This window comes from Carassius auratus, chromosome 27 (genome assembly GCF_003368295.1).
Source record: "Carassius auratus strain Wakin chromosome 27, ASM336829v1, whole genome shotgun sequence".
NCBI lineage: Eukaryota > Metazoa > Chordata > Actinopteri > Cypriniformes > Cyprinidae > Carassius > Carassius auratus.
In genome coordinates, this window is record NC_039269.1 from 18,938,429 (window position 1) to 18,956,768 (window position 18,340).

General features: G+C 32.6%; 1 protein-coding gene across 1 annotated transcript in view; it reads left to right on the forward strand.

Moving 5' to 3' along the window:
• The first annotated feature begins 993 nt into the window (after positions 1–993).
• Positions 994–18,340, forward strand: part of LOC113046331 (potassium voltage-gated channel subfamily H member 7-like) — a 41,621-nt gene continuing 24,274 nt past the window's right edge. Inside the window, exons 1-5 of the mRNA XM_026207221.1 lie at positions 994–1,009; positions 1,106–1,317; positions 6,432–6,857; positions 12,843–13,242; positions 16,260–16,460. Coding sequence (XP_026063006.1) covers positions 994–1,009; positions 1,106–1,317; positions 6,432–6,857; positions 12,843–13,242; positions 16,260–16,460 — 1,255 coding nt within the window. The remainder of the gene's footprint in view (positions 1,010–1,105; positions 1,318–6,431; positions 6,858–12,842; positions 13,243–16,259; positions 16,461–18,340) is intronic.

Below are 18,340 nucleotides of genomic sequence, written 5' to 3' on the forward strand. Positions count from 1 at the left end.
GATTCTTTCAGTAAAATCTCACATCTACAGTTTAGATGATGGTATTTTAATTCAACACTGATGAGTTTCACTTAAATGGTTCATTAAGCTGAGCAAACAATATGTACTGTTTTCAAATATGCAAGTACGAATATTATATACCCACTATATTTTTCTTATATGTACGTTTTTTTTTTCCCTGAAATGCCTTAATTTGTTTTAAAATATATTTAAAATATTTGTATTTAATATTACGATTTATATATATTTATTTAATTTTTCAAGCAATATGTGTTCAACTATTCAAGGCAAGATCAAGCCTGTGTGATCTTACTAATATATTACATATTTATTTTTCATATGATAGTTATGTATTTGCTCTGAAATGCCTTAAATCGTTATTTTATAAAAATAAAAAAAAAATAAATTTGATTTACTTTTTTATGCATTGTATTTTAATGTAAATTTGTATTTAATATTACATTTTTAAATATATTCTTGAATAATAATAATTAACATTAAAATATGATTAATAATTTTTTTCAAATATTGAGATTAAAAGCATTATTTACCTGCATATTTTTCTTAAAACATTTGAATATATAATAATGTGTAGAGAAATGTATGCACATTGTGAATATGTTTTTAAATATTAAATACATTTATGAATAACTGATTAATAAATGCACAGTGATTAAAAACCGAATATATATATATATATATATATATATATATATATATATATATATATATATATATATATATATATATATATATATATATATATATATACAATTTATTTATTTATGTATTTTTTATTTATTTTTTTACACAATTTAATGCCTCCGTCTTAATATTCACATATATACTCTGTGACAGTGGACTGTGAAACTATTCTAATGACATGTTTTTTTATTCAAAAGTGAAAGTTTTGTCAGTGTTTACTTACCAAGTTCACACAGCTTTGGAATGACATGGTGAATAAATAAGTGAGCTGAGGGTTTAATATCCAAAATGCTGCCTATCACCAGTTTAATATCTCCAGAAATGATCTATTAGCTATATCACTCAGCCTTATGCGAGATAATCTCTGTTATTCACTCTCTTCTTTACTCTGTCCCTTCAGGTCCGTTCAACCATCTGAAGTCCAGTCTGCTGGGATCCACCTCAGACTCTAATCTGAACAAATACAGCACCATCAACAAGATCCCGCTCATCACACTCAACTTCTCCGAATCCAACGATAAGAAAGCACCTTCCCCTCCGTCCTCGGAGAAAACCATCATCGCACCGAAGGTCAAGGACAGAACACACAACGTCACAGAGAAGGTCACACAGGTAAGACTGAAGTGGGATGGTGTCAATGTGTCGACATCAACGCAAAACTGACCCTATTTACTTAATTTATGCATGTTACTGGCCTTATTGTGAACAATTAAGACAAAAATGTTCAGCAAGTTTGAAAAAATAAAATAAAAACTAATAATGTGATTTTCAAATGTACATTACTGTTTTCTATTTGAATAATACATTGCAATTTATAATTGCAATTTAAAATAGCTGTTTTCGATTTGAATATAATTTATGTACTGTAAAATGTAATTTATTCCTGTGATCTTCAGAAATCATTCTAATATGATGATTTGATGACCAGGAAACATTTCTGATTGTTATCAATGTTAAAACAGTTTTGTTGCTTCATATTTTTGTGGAAACTAGTAAATTCTTTAGGATTCTTTAAAGAATAGAAAGTTCAAAAGAATAGCATTTATTTGCATCCTTAACAATTTAATGCACCCTTTCTTAATAAAAATAGCAATTTCTGTCTCTCTCTCTCTCTATGCATATAGATATAATTAACTAAAACCATAAAAAATGTTTAACTTTTGTTGATTTTATTTAAGTTTATTTAAGTTTATTGATGTAAAAAAAAAAAAAAATGCTGTATATAATATATAATAATATATATATAAATATATATATAAGCTAGTAAAATAAAAATAATAGACATATTTAAAAAGAAATACTAATGCTTTAACTAAAATAAAAAAATATATATATAAAAATAAAAAATAAAAAAATAATATAAAATAATACATTATGCTTAATGTTTTTAAAATACATTTTTATACATTCTTTGATAACAATAAACTCTTTTGTATCATTATACATATCTTTACTCTCACTTTTTATCAATTTAATGTGCCCTTGCTGAATAAAATTATTAAAAGAATTATGGTGACTTTTGAATAGCAGTTTTTATAATATAGTATATGTACTAGTCCCCAATATTTACAAAGGGCCTTTAAAAGCATGAAATAAATGAATGTGAATGCTAACAGATGGATATTACAGACTCCCTCAGTTATGAATGCTTCATGTTGATTTAGCAAAGTAAAACTGGTTGTTTTTCCTCCAAGTTTCTCAATAAGACCTTGAGGTGAGGATGTGCTTTTGCTCTATTTCTCCTGCGTGGAGTCTGAGTTAATCGATGTGTCACGAGCGTAATCCGTTTGAGATATTGCATGTGTCTAGTGCTTCATGATTCAATTGGAAATCCAATAGTCTTGTGAACGAGCACAAACAAGCTGTAACAAATTCTCCCGCACAACATTAAACGATGCTAACAGTCATGTGTATGCAAATAAATGCTAATGAGGAGACCACTTAACCTCAGGGATATTAAGACGAGAGCAAGAAAACAGGGCAACCAGCAGTAATTATTCAGAGTCCGCAAACTACTTACAACCATATTTAGCACCTTTTTGAGACACCGAAATGCATCAAAAGAGCATCCGAGCATGAAGATGGATTTTCTACCACCTCTGGGAAATAGATCGCCAAATATTGGCAAAACACAATTCAGTAGCACTGCAACAGTCTCTGTGTGAGAGCCTCGAGTGTAAACTGAACTTCTTCTTTAATCCATGAAGCTGGATGTGTGTTTGCACATTAGATCTGTTCCAGCTGCCTAACTACACAGCATTTATATGCATGCTTCTAAACATATGACTACTACCAGGCATGCATTGCATGTGTTTTTCACGGAAATCTCAAAAATGCATGGCACATGGTGGACAAAGCAATAGAAATGTTAATAATAAACACACTTCCATTAAAAAAATTTGGGTCGGTGAGATTTCTTCTTATTATTTGTAAGAAATTAATAGTTTTATTAAGCAAGGAAGCTTAATACTGATGAAAAGTGACAGTAAATACATTTATAACGTGTCAAAAGATTTCCATTTCGAATCAACGCTGTTATTTTGATCTTGCTATTTCTATATTTTTTGAGCAGCCAATCAGCAAATCAGAGCGGATAATGTGATGAGTAATGATGCAAAAAAATTATGGCTTTTCATCATTTGAATAAATTATATTTTAATATATATTCAAATGGAGAATTGGTATTTTAAATGGTAATAATATTTCACAATATCACAGTTTTTTCTGTATTTTTTCCTTTGGTCTAGATAAGCAAAAGAGACTTATTAAAAAATAATAATAATAAATAAAATAATATATTTATTTGTATGTGCATTTTAGGCTTACAGCTTAATAATATGTTAATGTCAAATGATAAGTATGCAGCCACCTTCTAAATAAGTCACTTATCAGCCTGCGAGAGAAAAAGATAGAGAGAGAAAGAGAGCGCCCGTCATAATTTCTTATAAAGTATTTATCGGGAAAATACGCCTCATTTGCTGACTGTCAAAGGTGGTTAAATCCTGCAGCAAGGTGTGTGTGTGTGTGTGTTCATTCAGAGCTCAGTTACACACACACACACACACACTGCTGGATTACAGACTATTATTATCCTAATGCTTTTACTTCTGCCGTTCACTGGCTTTGCAAAATAGTGAAATGAAACCGTGGTTGAGACCTTTGTAGCGCAAAGGAAAGCCGTGTGTTATTGATTATCGTGGAGATCTTTCTATTCAACTCTGAGAGACACAGACAGCAGAAAACAAAGCATAATGCAAATAACACAGATTTTCATCATTTAGCTGATTCCAAAAATAGTGTCTCGAGTCATTCTGTCACAAAATATAATGCATTTGTAGCATTTATACTTTTGAAAACCATTTGTAAGTTGACTTAAGTCTTGTATTGTCCCTTAATCAGTAGAAAAACCGACACAATAGCAGGATTCCTGTCTGAATCTGAGTCGGTTACAAGTTACACCTATTCTTTATCAGATTTGTACATGTATGAATGATTCTGAAGACATTATGTTTTGCCTAATCTTGATTTCAAGGTTAGAATTATTGACAGAAGTGACAGAAGAAAAGGCAAACATGAACCAGATGTTTTCTTCTACTTCTGTGGTGTTTTACTTGCATCCACATGACAGAAAACGGCTGATTTTGTTTCTTTGACATTAAATGGAATATTTAAACATGTTTTCCCACTCCTTGCAGATTTTAAGTTATGTATTTAACTTATTTTTGTCAAATTTTTGACATTTCATTAGTTTCGTTATTTTGACGATTAATCGCATCCATAATAAAAGTTTTAGTTTACATATGAGTTTGTGCTGTGCATATTTATTATGTTTATATAAAAGCACACACAAACAGTATATAGAAAATATTATAAAAAACAGAAAATATTTTTACATGTATATATTTATAGTCATAAAATTTATATCATATATAAATATATTTATAATATAAACATTAAAAAAAATAAGTTGAAAAAACTACATTAAACCACGGTAGGTAATAAAATGTGCAGATTTATTTTTCAAGATGCAGGGCTACAGTATGTAATCAATTGCAACTAGCAATATAATAATATCTTCAAAAGCATGAACAAAACTACACAAGATAGCATATACAACACAATAAAATCACATTTAATAATGCAATCCGAATTTTATAATACAATATGATTATATTGTATATTATTGATTTAAAATTTTAACACAATTTCACCAATACAACATTTAATAAAAAAGAAGAATGTAGGTAGTGTAAAATGCTATAAAATAATATAGAACAACAAAATGAATGGTCATATATCTGATAATTTGCTGAAAATCTATAATTTTTACCCATGTTATTTTTACTTTCATTATTTCTAAAATAGTGATATAAAAGTAAATTCCATTGCTGTGAGCCTCCACTTCATGAATAGCTTTAAGGTAAAGGACATGAATAGCATATTTCATATTTCAGTGAAAAGGAGATTTAGTGAAGTGTTGTGCAGCGTTTTGTCCTTGAGCAGAGCTCTCTGATAACTTCAGAAACAACCTAAGATGCATGACAACTAGACTTTATAATCCAAAAAGCTATATGTAATGTGAGCCCTTGTGACAGCAGAGACGGCTGGTGCTGTGCAACTATACAGAAAGAAATGAATATTTATGTCATGCTCTGAGGCTCCCTGACACGCTGCGCTTATGAAATGTGAAGAACTCAGTTGTGCCGGTGCTTTCTGTGAAATATTGCATCAGCTGGAAAGAAAGAAATGACAACTGCAGGGAAATATGTGTGGTGTGGTGAAACTGTCACAAATACAGCATTATGAAGATGGGTCTGTGGATATCTGACTGACCGCTGTCAACTAGTGCGATGTAAACTATTATTGGGAGAGATTTTTAATAATCCAGCTATGTTCGGATCTCAGTTTGAAAATGCACAAATCAGTATTATGATTATTTATTTATTTATTTGCCGTTTTATTTTTTTAAACAATTAAACTTAAAGTGTACTACTGACATGGTAGTATTTTTACATGGGAGAAGTTTGAATGAATTAATTTATTCATTTCTCGACAACTTGATTTATTAAAATTTAATAATGTATAATTTAACATTTATCTGTTAAATTGAAAAAATTATACATTACTCAGCATTTTTATTAAAAGAAAATAATAGTTAAATAATAGAAAATAATAGTGCTTCTATCTATTATTATTATAACTGCATGAATGAATGAATGCCGAAAATTATACACTAAATTAAAATTAAATTAAATTTATGCATTTAGCAGATCCTTTTATCCATGTATACCTATCAATGTATACCTATTACACTACTCAATAATTGCAAAATTATATACAATCTGTTTAAAATGTTACAATATTCAACTTCTTTCTGCTGCTATTATTATTATTATTATTATTATTATTATTATTATTATTATTATTATTATTATTATTATTATTATTATTATGCAAATAATAATTATTATTGTGCACATAATGCATCTGTTTATAATCGAATCCAGATACAATGGCGTTCATAATAATACAAATAAATATTTAGCAATTTTTTACTAATAAAAAGGAGTTATTGTTCTTAATAAACTTCATTCCATCTGCATTAGTTGCTGAATTATTTGCAGAAGTGATTCTCCACTGGTTTTTTCCAGACAGTCTCTATCAGGACAGACCTGTGATCGTGCACCGTGCAATATTCACGTCTTTGCTTTCCTCTCTCGTTCCAGGTGTTGTCGCTGGGCGCCGATGTGCTTCCAGAATACATGCTCCAGGCGCCACGCATGGATAAGTTCACCATCCTGCACTACAGCCCGTTCAAAGCGGTGTGGGACTGGCTCATCCTGCTGCTGGTGATTTACACCGCCATCCTCACTCCTTACTCTGCTGCCTTCCTGCTCAACGACAGCGAGGAGCATAAAAGACGGGAATGTGGCTATTCCTGCAGCCCTCTCAACCTCGTGGACTTAATGGTGGACATCATGTTCATCATCGACATCCTCATAAACTTTCGCACCACTTACGTCAACTTGAACGAGGAGGTGGTGAGCCATCCGGGGAAGATCGCCATCCATTACTTTAAAGGCTGGTTCCTTATAGACATGGTGGCGGCCATTCCCTTCGACCTGCTCATATTTGGATCAGGATCAGATGATGTAAGTCACGCCAGAACTTAATCTGCTTCCTTCTGCACTTGGCTGCTGGTCTAATCTAGAGAGCTCAAACTCAAATTACCACTCGCCAGGTGGTGTTCTCCTTCATGTTGGCACAAGATTGCAGTGGATATGAGCAAACCGGCCTCTATGCTGTTGTCAGTGAAGTTGCAGTTATGCTTGCACTTGTGCATTAGGCCTATACTCGGCGTTTGTAAGAATTTTTAGTGGTTATGAAAAAGGTCTCTTTTGCTCATCAAGGCTTCATTTATTTAATTAAAAATACAGTAAAAACGGTAATATTGTGGAATATTATTGCATTTTAAAATAGCTGTTTTCGATTTGAATATATAGTAAAATATAATTTATTCCTGTGATTCAAAGCTGAATTTTCAGCATCATTACCCCAGTCTTCAGTATCACATGATCCTTTAGAAATCATTCTAATATGCTGATTTTTCTGCTCAAAAAATATTTCCTTTTATTATCAATGTTGAAAACAGTTGCGCTGCTTCATATTTTTGTAGAAACCTTGATACATTCATGTCAGTATTTTTAGGAAGTTCAAAAGAAAAACATTTATATGAAATAGAAAACTTTTAGAAATGTCTACTATTACTTTGGATTCATTTAATTTATCCTTGATGAACAAAAGTATGAATCTTTCCAACTCTTTTACAAACTCTGGAAGGGCAGTGCTTGCATTTGACAGATGATTTTATGCTAAACAACTCGCAATGCATTAAATATGTCTTGGATTTTGTTGTTATGCATGTTCATTAGAAATCAAATCCATGACATTGGTGACGCAATAACCATCAGTTGAGATACAAAAACATTTGGAACTAAAAAAATTACTTTAGGCTACGTACTTTAAGAAAACAACCAGAAAACATAAAAAAAAGAAGAAAGAAAAAATATTTGTGTGTCAGATTTAGGAGTAAACAGGTAAAACAACAGTTCACCTAAAATCTAAATTTTCTGAAAATCTTCCCAGCCTCAGGCCATACAAGTTATAGATGAGTTTGGACCAATGGATGCTGTGCAGTGAATGGGTGCCGTCAAAATGAGAGTCCAAACAGCTGATAAAAACATCACAATAATCCACAAGTAATCCACATCACTCCAGTCCATCAGTTAATGTCTTGAGAAGCCAAAAGCTGCATGTTTGTAAAAAAAAAATAAAAATAAAAAAAATATTCAAGATGTTTTAATGTTAAACTTATGCGTCCATAATCCACTTCTTCCAGTGAAAAAGTCCATCCTGGACTGGAGTGGTGTGGATTACTTCTGGATTATTCTGATGTTTTTATCAGCTGTTTGGACTCTCATACTGACGGCACCCATTCACTGCACAGCATCCACTGCTGAGACACTGATGGAGTTCTTCAAATCTAATCTGATTAAGAAACAAACTCATCTACATCTTATGACCCGGGGATGCATACATTCTAAGCAATTTTTCATTTTTGCGTAAACTATTCCTTTAACACACAGGGGCCTGAATAAAACAATCTCACAGGACCTTTTAGATGATCTGTTTATTCAATTATTGTTTGTACTGTACATTGTCCGTTATACAGATCAGATCAGGCCTAGTGTTTCCAGAGGTCAGAAAGCACAACTGTTTCAGTGAATCAGGGATTAGAGTATCAGAATACACTGTATGCTGTTTTTCCCTCTCTTTTTTTTTTTGAATGGCCTTCATTTCTGAATCCATTTATTTGGATTAGTGGCTAAGCAAATGGGAGTCAATGATTATGATGAGAGAGAGAGGAAAGAGAAAACTGATGTTTGAACAGCTTACAGGCTGAATCGCTGGCACGCCGGTTGGCTCTATTCCTCGCTTGTTTATGTGGGCACGTCCGTCAATGGCCTATCATGAGCTCTTGGCACATTGGAGCATATGGTTTCCCCGCTCTGTGGTCTGTTCCAGTGACAGCTACTCCATCTGAGCCATTTACAACCTAAGGGCAAGAAACACACACACAGCGGCTTTTAAAATATTAAAGAATGGCATTATAGATTAAGAGCTACTGGAAATGTCAGCAGGTCATTATTTGATGGCATGCAGTGTATATTTTTAGACTATAGAAGGGTTTTGCTGCTTGGTTTTGCTAAGTATATTGCTTTTGTTCAGATCATATTTTCCCAGAGGTTTCACATTCACACGCTTGTCAGAAAAGGGCTGTGGAGCTCCAGCCTTCACCCGGTTAGCAAACCTCACGCTTGCTGCATCTGCGCTCGGTTTTACTGCAGGCGCTCGCACATCTGTCTCTGGTCGCAACTAGAGCTGTGAGATACAGCTAAATTATCTTGATATTTATGTGTGCTCTGACATGTCTGAAAAGTGTGATTTCTTCGCAATCGGAGGAATCATTATTTTAATTCAAATTTTTTACAACCAAAAATTCAGTGTTGTCAAGACTCCAAATGTTTAACAAAGATAAGATAATAATTATATATATATATATATATATATATATATATATATATATATATATATGCTGCCTATGCAAAATAAAATAAAATTGTACCTGTATCAATCTTAATATATTTACTAGAATAACAAAACTCAATCATAAACATCCATATATACTTATTTGTTTTTCCTTAAATGTTGAAATAAATCAATTCCACTCTAAGGTCTCTGTTAACTTTTAAAATTTATGATGCAAATGAATCGCTCAACTGGATCAAACTTATCAGCTTCTTCTTTTATTTCTTACTTTCAATAATTTGAATTAAATTGAATTTCAGTGAATGTTTGGTTGAAGTTCTAATACTGATACTGTTAATTATTTGATGTTACCCTGTCCACTTCAGACATAAAATTTGGGGTCAGCAAGATTTTTTTCTTTATTTTTTGAAAGAAGTCTCTTATGCTCACCAGGGCCGCGTTTGTTATATATTATTACACCTTAAAATAACTTTACTTCAGTCTTCAGTGTCACATGATCTTCAGAAATCATTCTAATATACTGATTTACTGCTCAACAAACATTTCTGATTATTATGAATTTTGAAAACAGTTGAGCTGATATATTTATGTGGAATTTTTTCATTATTCTTTGATTAGAAAATGCAAAAGAACAGTTTTTATTTGAAATAGAAATCATTTGTAGTTATATAAATATCTTCAGTGTCACTTTTGATAAATTTAATGCATCCTTGCTGAATAAAAGCAATATATCTTTAAAAAAACAGCATCTCACTGACCCAAACTTATGTATGATGCATAAACTGTATATCAGGTTAAATAAAAAGACTGAGAAAAATATATAAATATATATATATATATATATATATATATATATATATATAGAGAGAGAGAGAGAGAGAGAGAGAGAGAGAGAGAGAGAGAGAGAGAGAGAGAGCACTAAAAGGCTTTGTCTTTATTATGGATCTGACATTCTGCATTACACAAATGCAGCCCTCTGCGGTCAGACAGTTGGATTTGATCTGTGGTCAGTGGTCAGAATGTGATATGTGTGTATGTGTGTGTGTGTGTGTGTGTGTGCGTGTGTGTGTGTGTGTTAGACAGATGGCAGGTGGCTACATGATGCATCTCATTTACAGCACTCAGATGAATGGCTTGACCACACTGGCGATGACCACAGCTTGAATCAAGCACTTGAATCATATTCCACAGGCTTTTATGACATCTGTAATAATCATCACTTATATAGCCTCACACTTTTACTGTCAGACAGTATACACCGTCAGCAGAGTGTGTTTTTGATTAAAAATTATGATGGCGTGATATAACATGTTAGCAAGATGCTAAAAATGCTAAAAACATGCATGCTAGCAATCTGTTAGAAACATGCTACCAAAATTCTAATTCATTATAGAAACAAGCTAGAAACATAATAAAAAATGGTAACTCAGGTTAGCAATATGCTAATGTTAGAAAAATACTAGCAACATAGCAACTAAAACTATGATGATACAACATATTATAAGGTTTTTATAATGCATTATGCATTTATTATAATGCCTTAAGAACAGCTTTATAATGTATTATAAATACAGGCTTCTCAAGCTTTTAAACTCATCTTAAACTTGCAGACAAGGCTTTGTCAACCAATATTTATTTATTACCAATAAAATTTTGTGTTCACACTTTTCTCATCTACTCAAAAGCTGTAATTTAAAGTATAGGCCATTCATGTGAGGTCAAGCTTAATGAACCATCAGTATAATTGAGTGTCCATCCTCACAATGTCCAGCTATAACTCAAAAGCGTGATTCGCTGCTAATCAGTTTTTAATGGGCTGTTCATGACAGATGCAGCAGGGCCTGTGTCTGCACTCAAAAAAGCCACGTGCTTTGCTCCACATGCTAGCTCGCTAACACGCTGTCAGCGCTAGTATGCATGCTAAGCATTGCTGTCAGACACATCTATTAAGACATATTCTAAAAATACCCAGCGCGGGTCCCAACCTCTCTTTGTGAGGCCACTGAATAATTGCCAGCCAAACAAATGGTCTCCCACCAGGGGACGAAGTAAGATGTTGAAGAGTCGTTTCGAATGAGATAGTGCCCGCTGTCAGCTCGCAGGGACCTTGTCTTCATATAGTGAACTGATTTCACCTGCAAATGAGGATTTATCTCTTTTCTCTTCAGTTTGGTAGTGTGAGAGCTGGGCGAGATACAGTATGCTAAAACTCATTAGCCGTGTCTCACATTTCTGGTGTTTATTTTATCCTCGCGGTGCGAAATTTTGATGAGATGGATCTCTGGTGTTAGCAGGCACAGCCGTGTGTAATGGGCTAAAATTAAGTACAACTATCAAAATATTAATTAATGTGGCAGTCACGCACAGACATGACAGATCTGAGCTTTGGGTATATTAGGACACAATGTGTCCCGGCTCTTCTGATACACTTAACTATGGATATTTAAAGGTATAAAAGACCATGGCTGTGTTCCAGGACCTAGAGAGCTGAATAGGTAGTAGTTTGAATGGAACCTGAAACGGAGTGACTGATTTGGAACACTCTTTGTAGGTAGCAATTCTCTGTGTTATATAAATTATACAAAGTATATTCATTTTTGTTTGCAGTAAACAGATGTCAAATAAAAAAAAACTGCATTTATCCTTTGTAGAAAAAAAACATCCCATAATGCAGTGCAAAAAGGCAAAATAGTCATCAAAAAATTCATTTGAAATCTGATTCAAAACTGACCTATTTATTTATTTTGTGTAATGTACTTTGCATTTTTATTTACATTTCCACTGTCAGTAATCAGTAATTACTTTTTATATATATAAACTAGCCAGTTGTTGTTGTTTTTTTAATTTGTTGAAACTGTTTTCATATTTTGTCATTGTATTAAACAGCTTTATTGATCATTGATATTTCTATTTTGTTTGTCATTCTGGATTAATTTTTTTCTCTCTTAGTCAATTTTAATGTAAGATAGTTGTCCAAACATCATCTTTCTATTGCACTTTTACATTTTATCTCACAATTTTTCTTCCTCAGAATTGCATAATACAAACTCGCAATTGCGAGTCAAAAAGTCATAATTGTGAGATATAAACTCTCAACTGCGAGGCAAAGTCGCAATTTTGACAAATAAAGTCCGAACTGCAAGATATAAACTCAAATCAAATCAAATTTGACGGATAACTTACAACATGCAATTGCAAGTTAAAAAAGTCAGAATTGTGAGATGAAAACAAATGCAAGTTGTGATATCCTTTTTTTTGTGTGTGTGTGTACTAATCACCCCCCCCCCCCACCCCCGCTTATTAGAGGTTTGGGTCGTTTTATGCAGATTTGATTGAGTTGCACCTAAATTCTGGGACAGCCTTTGTTTTGGGTCTTTAAGTGCAGTTCACTAGGTTTTGAAGTCTGTGAATGAGCAACAGAGAACCAAACTCAGCCTGAATGAGTTGAATGAGTATTAGCCAGTCATTCTTGGTAAAATCCAATCTGCTCTCAATGCAACTAATACACACCTTCTCTCTTTCCCAAGACGACCACTCTGATTGGCCTGTTGAAGACGGCGCGGCTCCTCCGACTGGTTCGTGTTGCCAGGAAACTAGACCGTTACTCTGAATATGGCGCAGCGGTTCTGATGCTGCTCATGTGCATATTTGCTCTGATTGCCCATTGGCTGGCCTGCATCTGGTACGCCATTGGAAACGTAGAGAAACCGTACCTGGAGCATAAGATCGGCTGGCTCGACAATCTCGAGGTGTCCCTTGGGAAGAGATGCAACTCTAGTGAGCACTGCTCTGGGCCATCCATAAAGGATAAATACGTGACCGCGCTGTACTTCACGTTCAGCTCGCTGACCAGCGTGGGCTTTGGAAACGTGTCGCCGAACACCAACTCGGAGAAGATCTTCTCCATCTGCGTCATGCTCATCGGATGTAAGTCTGAAAAACATGTAGTGTATGTACACAAATAGCTTAAAGGAATCAATCGTTCCAAAACTGACAGTTCTGTCATCATTATTTACTCATTCTCATGATGTCCCAAACCAATATATTGTTATTTTTCATAAGAAACATAAAAAGAGAACATTTCCATTCAAAAAAACAACAACATTATAGTGAGTAAATAATGACAGAAGTGTAATGTTTGGGTGAAAATGGCAATATATAAAAAATAAAAGCATGATGTTGTGTAATAAATGCAATACATACACTACCATCCAAAAAGAAAGCATTAAATTGATCAAAAGAGAGAGTGAACACATTTTTTTATTAAGTTACAAAAAGATTACTATTTTAAATAAATGCTGTTCTTTTGAACTTGTTTTCCATCAGAGAATCCTGAAAAATTGAATTTTTTTCAACATTGATAATTATAATCAAAAATCTTTCTTGAGCATCATATCAGCATATTAGAATGATTTCTAAAAGATCACTGAAGACTGGAGTAATGATGCTGAAAATTCAGGTGAGCATCATACATGTTAAATACATATTACAATAGAAAACAGTTATTTTAAATTGTAATAATATTTTATATATGTCTGTTTTTACTCTATTTTTAATACAAATAAAATACATCTTTGTTGACTTCTTTTAGAAAACATAACAATCTCCAAACTTTTGAATGGTAGTATACTGAAGCATAACTTCACAAGTTAAATTGTGTAAAGTTTCAATTTATGAGTAAAATCCAGTTGAAGTGCATGTCCTGAGATGACTGCAGTGAATCTGAAATGACCCAGGCATCTGTAAAACTATTCATCCTGATATACTTAATCTCTGTTTCAATCTACCAGATGGATTCTAATACTTGGAAACAATGCTGTGTATCAATATGTTTATTGTCTTTTCCATTCAAAGACTGCATTACATCATCTTTAATCCATGTCTGTTGATCTTTAGTCCAGCTGGTGTACTTTTAAATGCTGACAAAAATATATATTAACTGTAAAACTACCAATGAAAATATTAACGAAATATTAATCAATATTGATAAAATATTAATATCATCTGCCTTTGACTAGCAATTGCAAGTAGCCAATCATGTCTCAGTGTTGTGATATAACTAAATCCTATTGGCTGACAGGCTAGCATGCAGTTAAGTAAATAGATAAATTAAATTAAATTAACATCCATTTTTAATCTAATTAATACATTTTATTTAAAAAAAAAAAGCATTTTATTCACAAACTATTAAAGCATAAAGCACAAAACTATTTAATTAGACAGTCAGTTTTGAATAAGTAAATAAATAACCGTTTGGACTTATTAAAAATAGACTAATTTATTATTTTATACACTATTAATTTTTATTTACATTTCTACCGTTTATGGATCAATATAACTGAAAAAGCGTAAGACACTAAAATATTTAATAAGATAGTTTATTGTGAATAATAGAAAAAAATATATAAAATTAAGTATTTTCGGAGCTGCTTTGCGGATCATTTGAATCAATTCGAGAGTTCGGAGCGGGTTCACGAATCATTTGAGTCAGTTTGGGGATCGCAAATCATTTGAATCAATTCGGGAGTTCGGAGCGGCTTCGCGGATCATTTGAATCAATTCGAGAGTTCGTATAGGGTTCGCAAATCATTTGAATCAGTTCGGGAGTTCAAAGCGGGTTCGCGAATCATTTGAGTCAGTTTGTGGATCGCGAATCATTTGTATCAGTATCCAAAGCGACTTACAGATGAAGACAGTGGAAGCAATAAAAAACAACAAAAAGAGCAATGATATAAGTGCTATAACAAGTCTCAGTTGGGTTAACACAGTAAACGTAGCATGGGATTTTAACTAATATCATAAATAAAAAGAAAACAGATAGAATAAAAAATAAAAGAATAGAGCAAGCTAGTTAGAGGTCTTTACACATACACACACACATACACAATTGCATAATAAATGAAAAGAAAATAGAATACAAAAAGATTACAAAGGTAGTTAGATTTTTTAAAGAATAGAATTAGAATAGTAAGTGTTAAAGTTAAAGGGTCAAATAAAGATGGAAGAGATGTGTTTTAAGCCGATTCTTGAAGATGGCTAAGGACTCAGCGGCTTGTATTGAGTTGGGGAGGTCATTCCTCCAGAAGGGAACATTTAATTTAAAAATCCGTAAAAGTGACTTTGTGTTTCTTTGGGATGGCACAATCAAGCGATGTTCACTTGCAGAACGCAAGCTTCTAGAGGCACATAAGTCTGAAGTAACGAATTTAGGTAAATGGGTGCAGAGCCAGTAGTAGTTTTGTAGGCAAACATCAATGCCTTGAATTTTATGAGAGCAGCTATTGGAAGCCAGTGCAAATTGATAAACAGAGGTGTGACATGTATTCTTTTTGGCTCATGAAAAATTAATCTTGCTGCTGCGTTCTGAATTAATTGTAAAGGTTTGATAGAATTGGCTGGAAGACCTGCCAAGAGAGCATTGCAATAGTCCAGCCTGGACAGAACAAGAGCTTGAACAAGGAGTTGTGCAGCATGTTCCGAAAGAAAGGACTTGATCTTCTTGATGTTGAATAAAGCAAATCTGCAGGATTGGACAGTTTTAGCAATGTGGTCATTTGAGTCAGTTTGGGAGTTCGGAGCTGGTTCGCGAATCATTTGAGTCCGTTCGGGAGTTTGAATGCAGTAATGCAGTAGCTCTTTCTAAGGGTATTTTTTTCAAAATCCTTTTGCACATTTTATTTATGTTCAGTTGTTCTTTCTAGCTCAAGGAAATACACAAACTAATAAAAGGATTAATTATTAAGGTTGCCTGTTGACTGCTGTATATAAAAGCCCTTCAATATAGTTGTTCTTACCTCAGGGGATGAGGGGAATCATCAAAAAAAAAAAAAAAGAAAATATATATATTTTTTTGCTATAATAGGGTACCGGCACCTCTTTTGGGCCACTTAAAGCACTGCCTGGCAATAGCTTTCATCTGTGTACCTCTGTCCTGTCCTCTCCAGCTTTGATGTACGCCAGCATTTTTGGGAATGTTTCTGCCATCATCCAGAGGCTGTATTCGGGAACGGCACGGTACCACATGCAGATGCTCCGTGTGAAAGAGTTCATCCGATTCCACCAGATCCCAAACCCGCTCAGACAGAGACTGGAGGAGTATTTCCAGCACTCGTGGACCTACACCAACGGCATCGACATGAACATGGTGCGTCTAGTTATTCAACCATCTTATTTTCAGATCTTTATCTGATGTGAATTGATCATTCACTAAGATGGGATCAGTCAGTGATGTTTTAAGGCATAAGGTCATTTAAGACATCATAAAACAAGAACAAAAAAAGGGTTTTGAAAAGCAAACTAAATTATAAAAATGTAACATTGAATATATGTTACAAATACATGTAATCAAAATCAAAATAATCTTACTTTTATAATAAAGATTAAATATTTTATTTGTTTACTTACTGTACATTAGACCACTGACCAACAAAACGTTAATGTGTTGTTAAACTATTGAAATATTACCTAAAAAAAAGTTTTTATTTTTTCTTTATTTTTTTTTAGCACCATGTCAGATTCAAGGGGTCGGCTGACATATAAGTTTGGGAATCCCAGTGCTAAGTCACGTTTATTGGAGAAATTCAGTCATTTTCATTAATTATTTACTTTCTTTAATATGGATGTAAACCCACATGCTGTTATTTTATCTGAAATAAAATGTATTTAAAAAAAAAAAACTTTAATCTTGTTGCAAATGCAATATTTCTCATTTTTATTTGTGCATTAAAATAACTAAACCCAATAAAATCTCAAATTAAATAATAATGAACTATTTATATAAACAAACAAAAAATTGCAAAATATTAACTAATCCAATAGTATCTTTATGATGCCAATATAACACTGTATACAAAGAATGCACTGTATTTCATATCTCCTGAAGCAATATGATAATATTGCATCAGGAAAATGACCCAAATTCAAAGTTTTTATCCACATTTTTGGCTGAACTATTCCTCGCAGTGATCTGTGAAATGCTGTTTGCACATGGCATCACATCAGTGTAAATATGTAAGTGTTTGTACTGAAAGCAACACCTTTCTTTCTCTCTCCATGTCTGTCACATATGAAATGGAATGACCTCGTCGCCCTGGGAAGAGCAGGAGGTATTTATATACAGTCAGGACTCATCTTCATTCATGTCTTTAGAGACTCTTTCATACACATCAGCCTCCCTCTGCTCACCTCAGTTACAAAGTGCATCTTTAACACTCTTCTTCAAGGTCTCTTAGCAGAAAATGCTTGTTTCCAAAAAATGTTTCTGGCTGAGAAATATAACTTATTTGATCTTTTTTTATTATTATTATTATCATTTTCTTTTTTACTTTTGATGATATTTCATGCAAATCTTTTTTATTTATGATGAAAGGGAAAATAAAAGTAAAAATGTATCACAATTTCCAAAAAAAATAAAAAAGATGCCTTTTGGTGATATTTGATGAATATCTAATTTATTCCAATTATATTGTGAAACCAAAAAAAAAAAAAAAAAATCAAAATAATGACCAAATAAAATGTGCATCAAAGTAATCAAAATTTCCAAATATATATTTTTTAATAAATTTATACATACAGGTATTTATAAAATTAATTTTTGTAATTATGTCTTTAAGAAACCAAAATAATAATAAATAATCAAATAAAATGTGCATCAAAATCATTATAATTTCAATAAATAAATGTAAAAAATATATATAAATAGAGTAGGGCAATATAACTTATTTTATTTTATTTTTTAATGTATTTTTTGATGATATTTTATGTATATCTTAGCATTTATTCTCGTGATATCGTCTTTAAGAAATCAAATAAAAATGTAAAACAAAGCACAAGAAATCAAATCAAATCAAATAATAAGTTCTTCAAAATTGATTTATGTCCTACTACTTATTCTCATGATACTGTCTAATCAGTGTTCAGAAAACACAGAAAACACTTTTTCAAATAAAAAGTGCACACTGTAAAACCCGACAAGTTAACTCAACTCAAATCGTTTGAGTAAACTGATTGCCTTGACTGTAATACC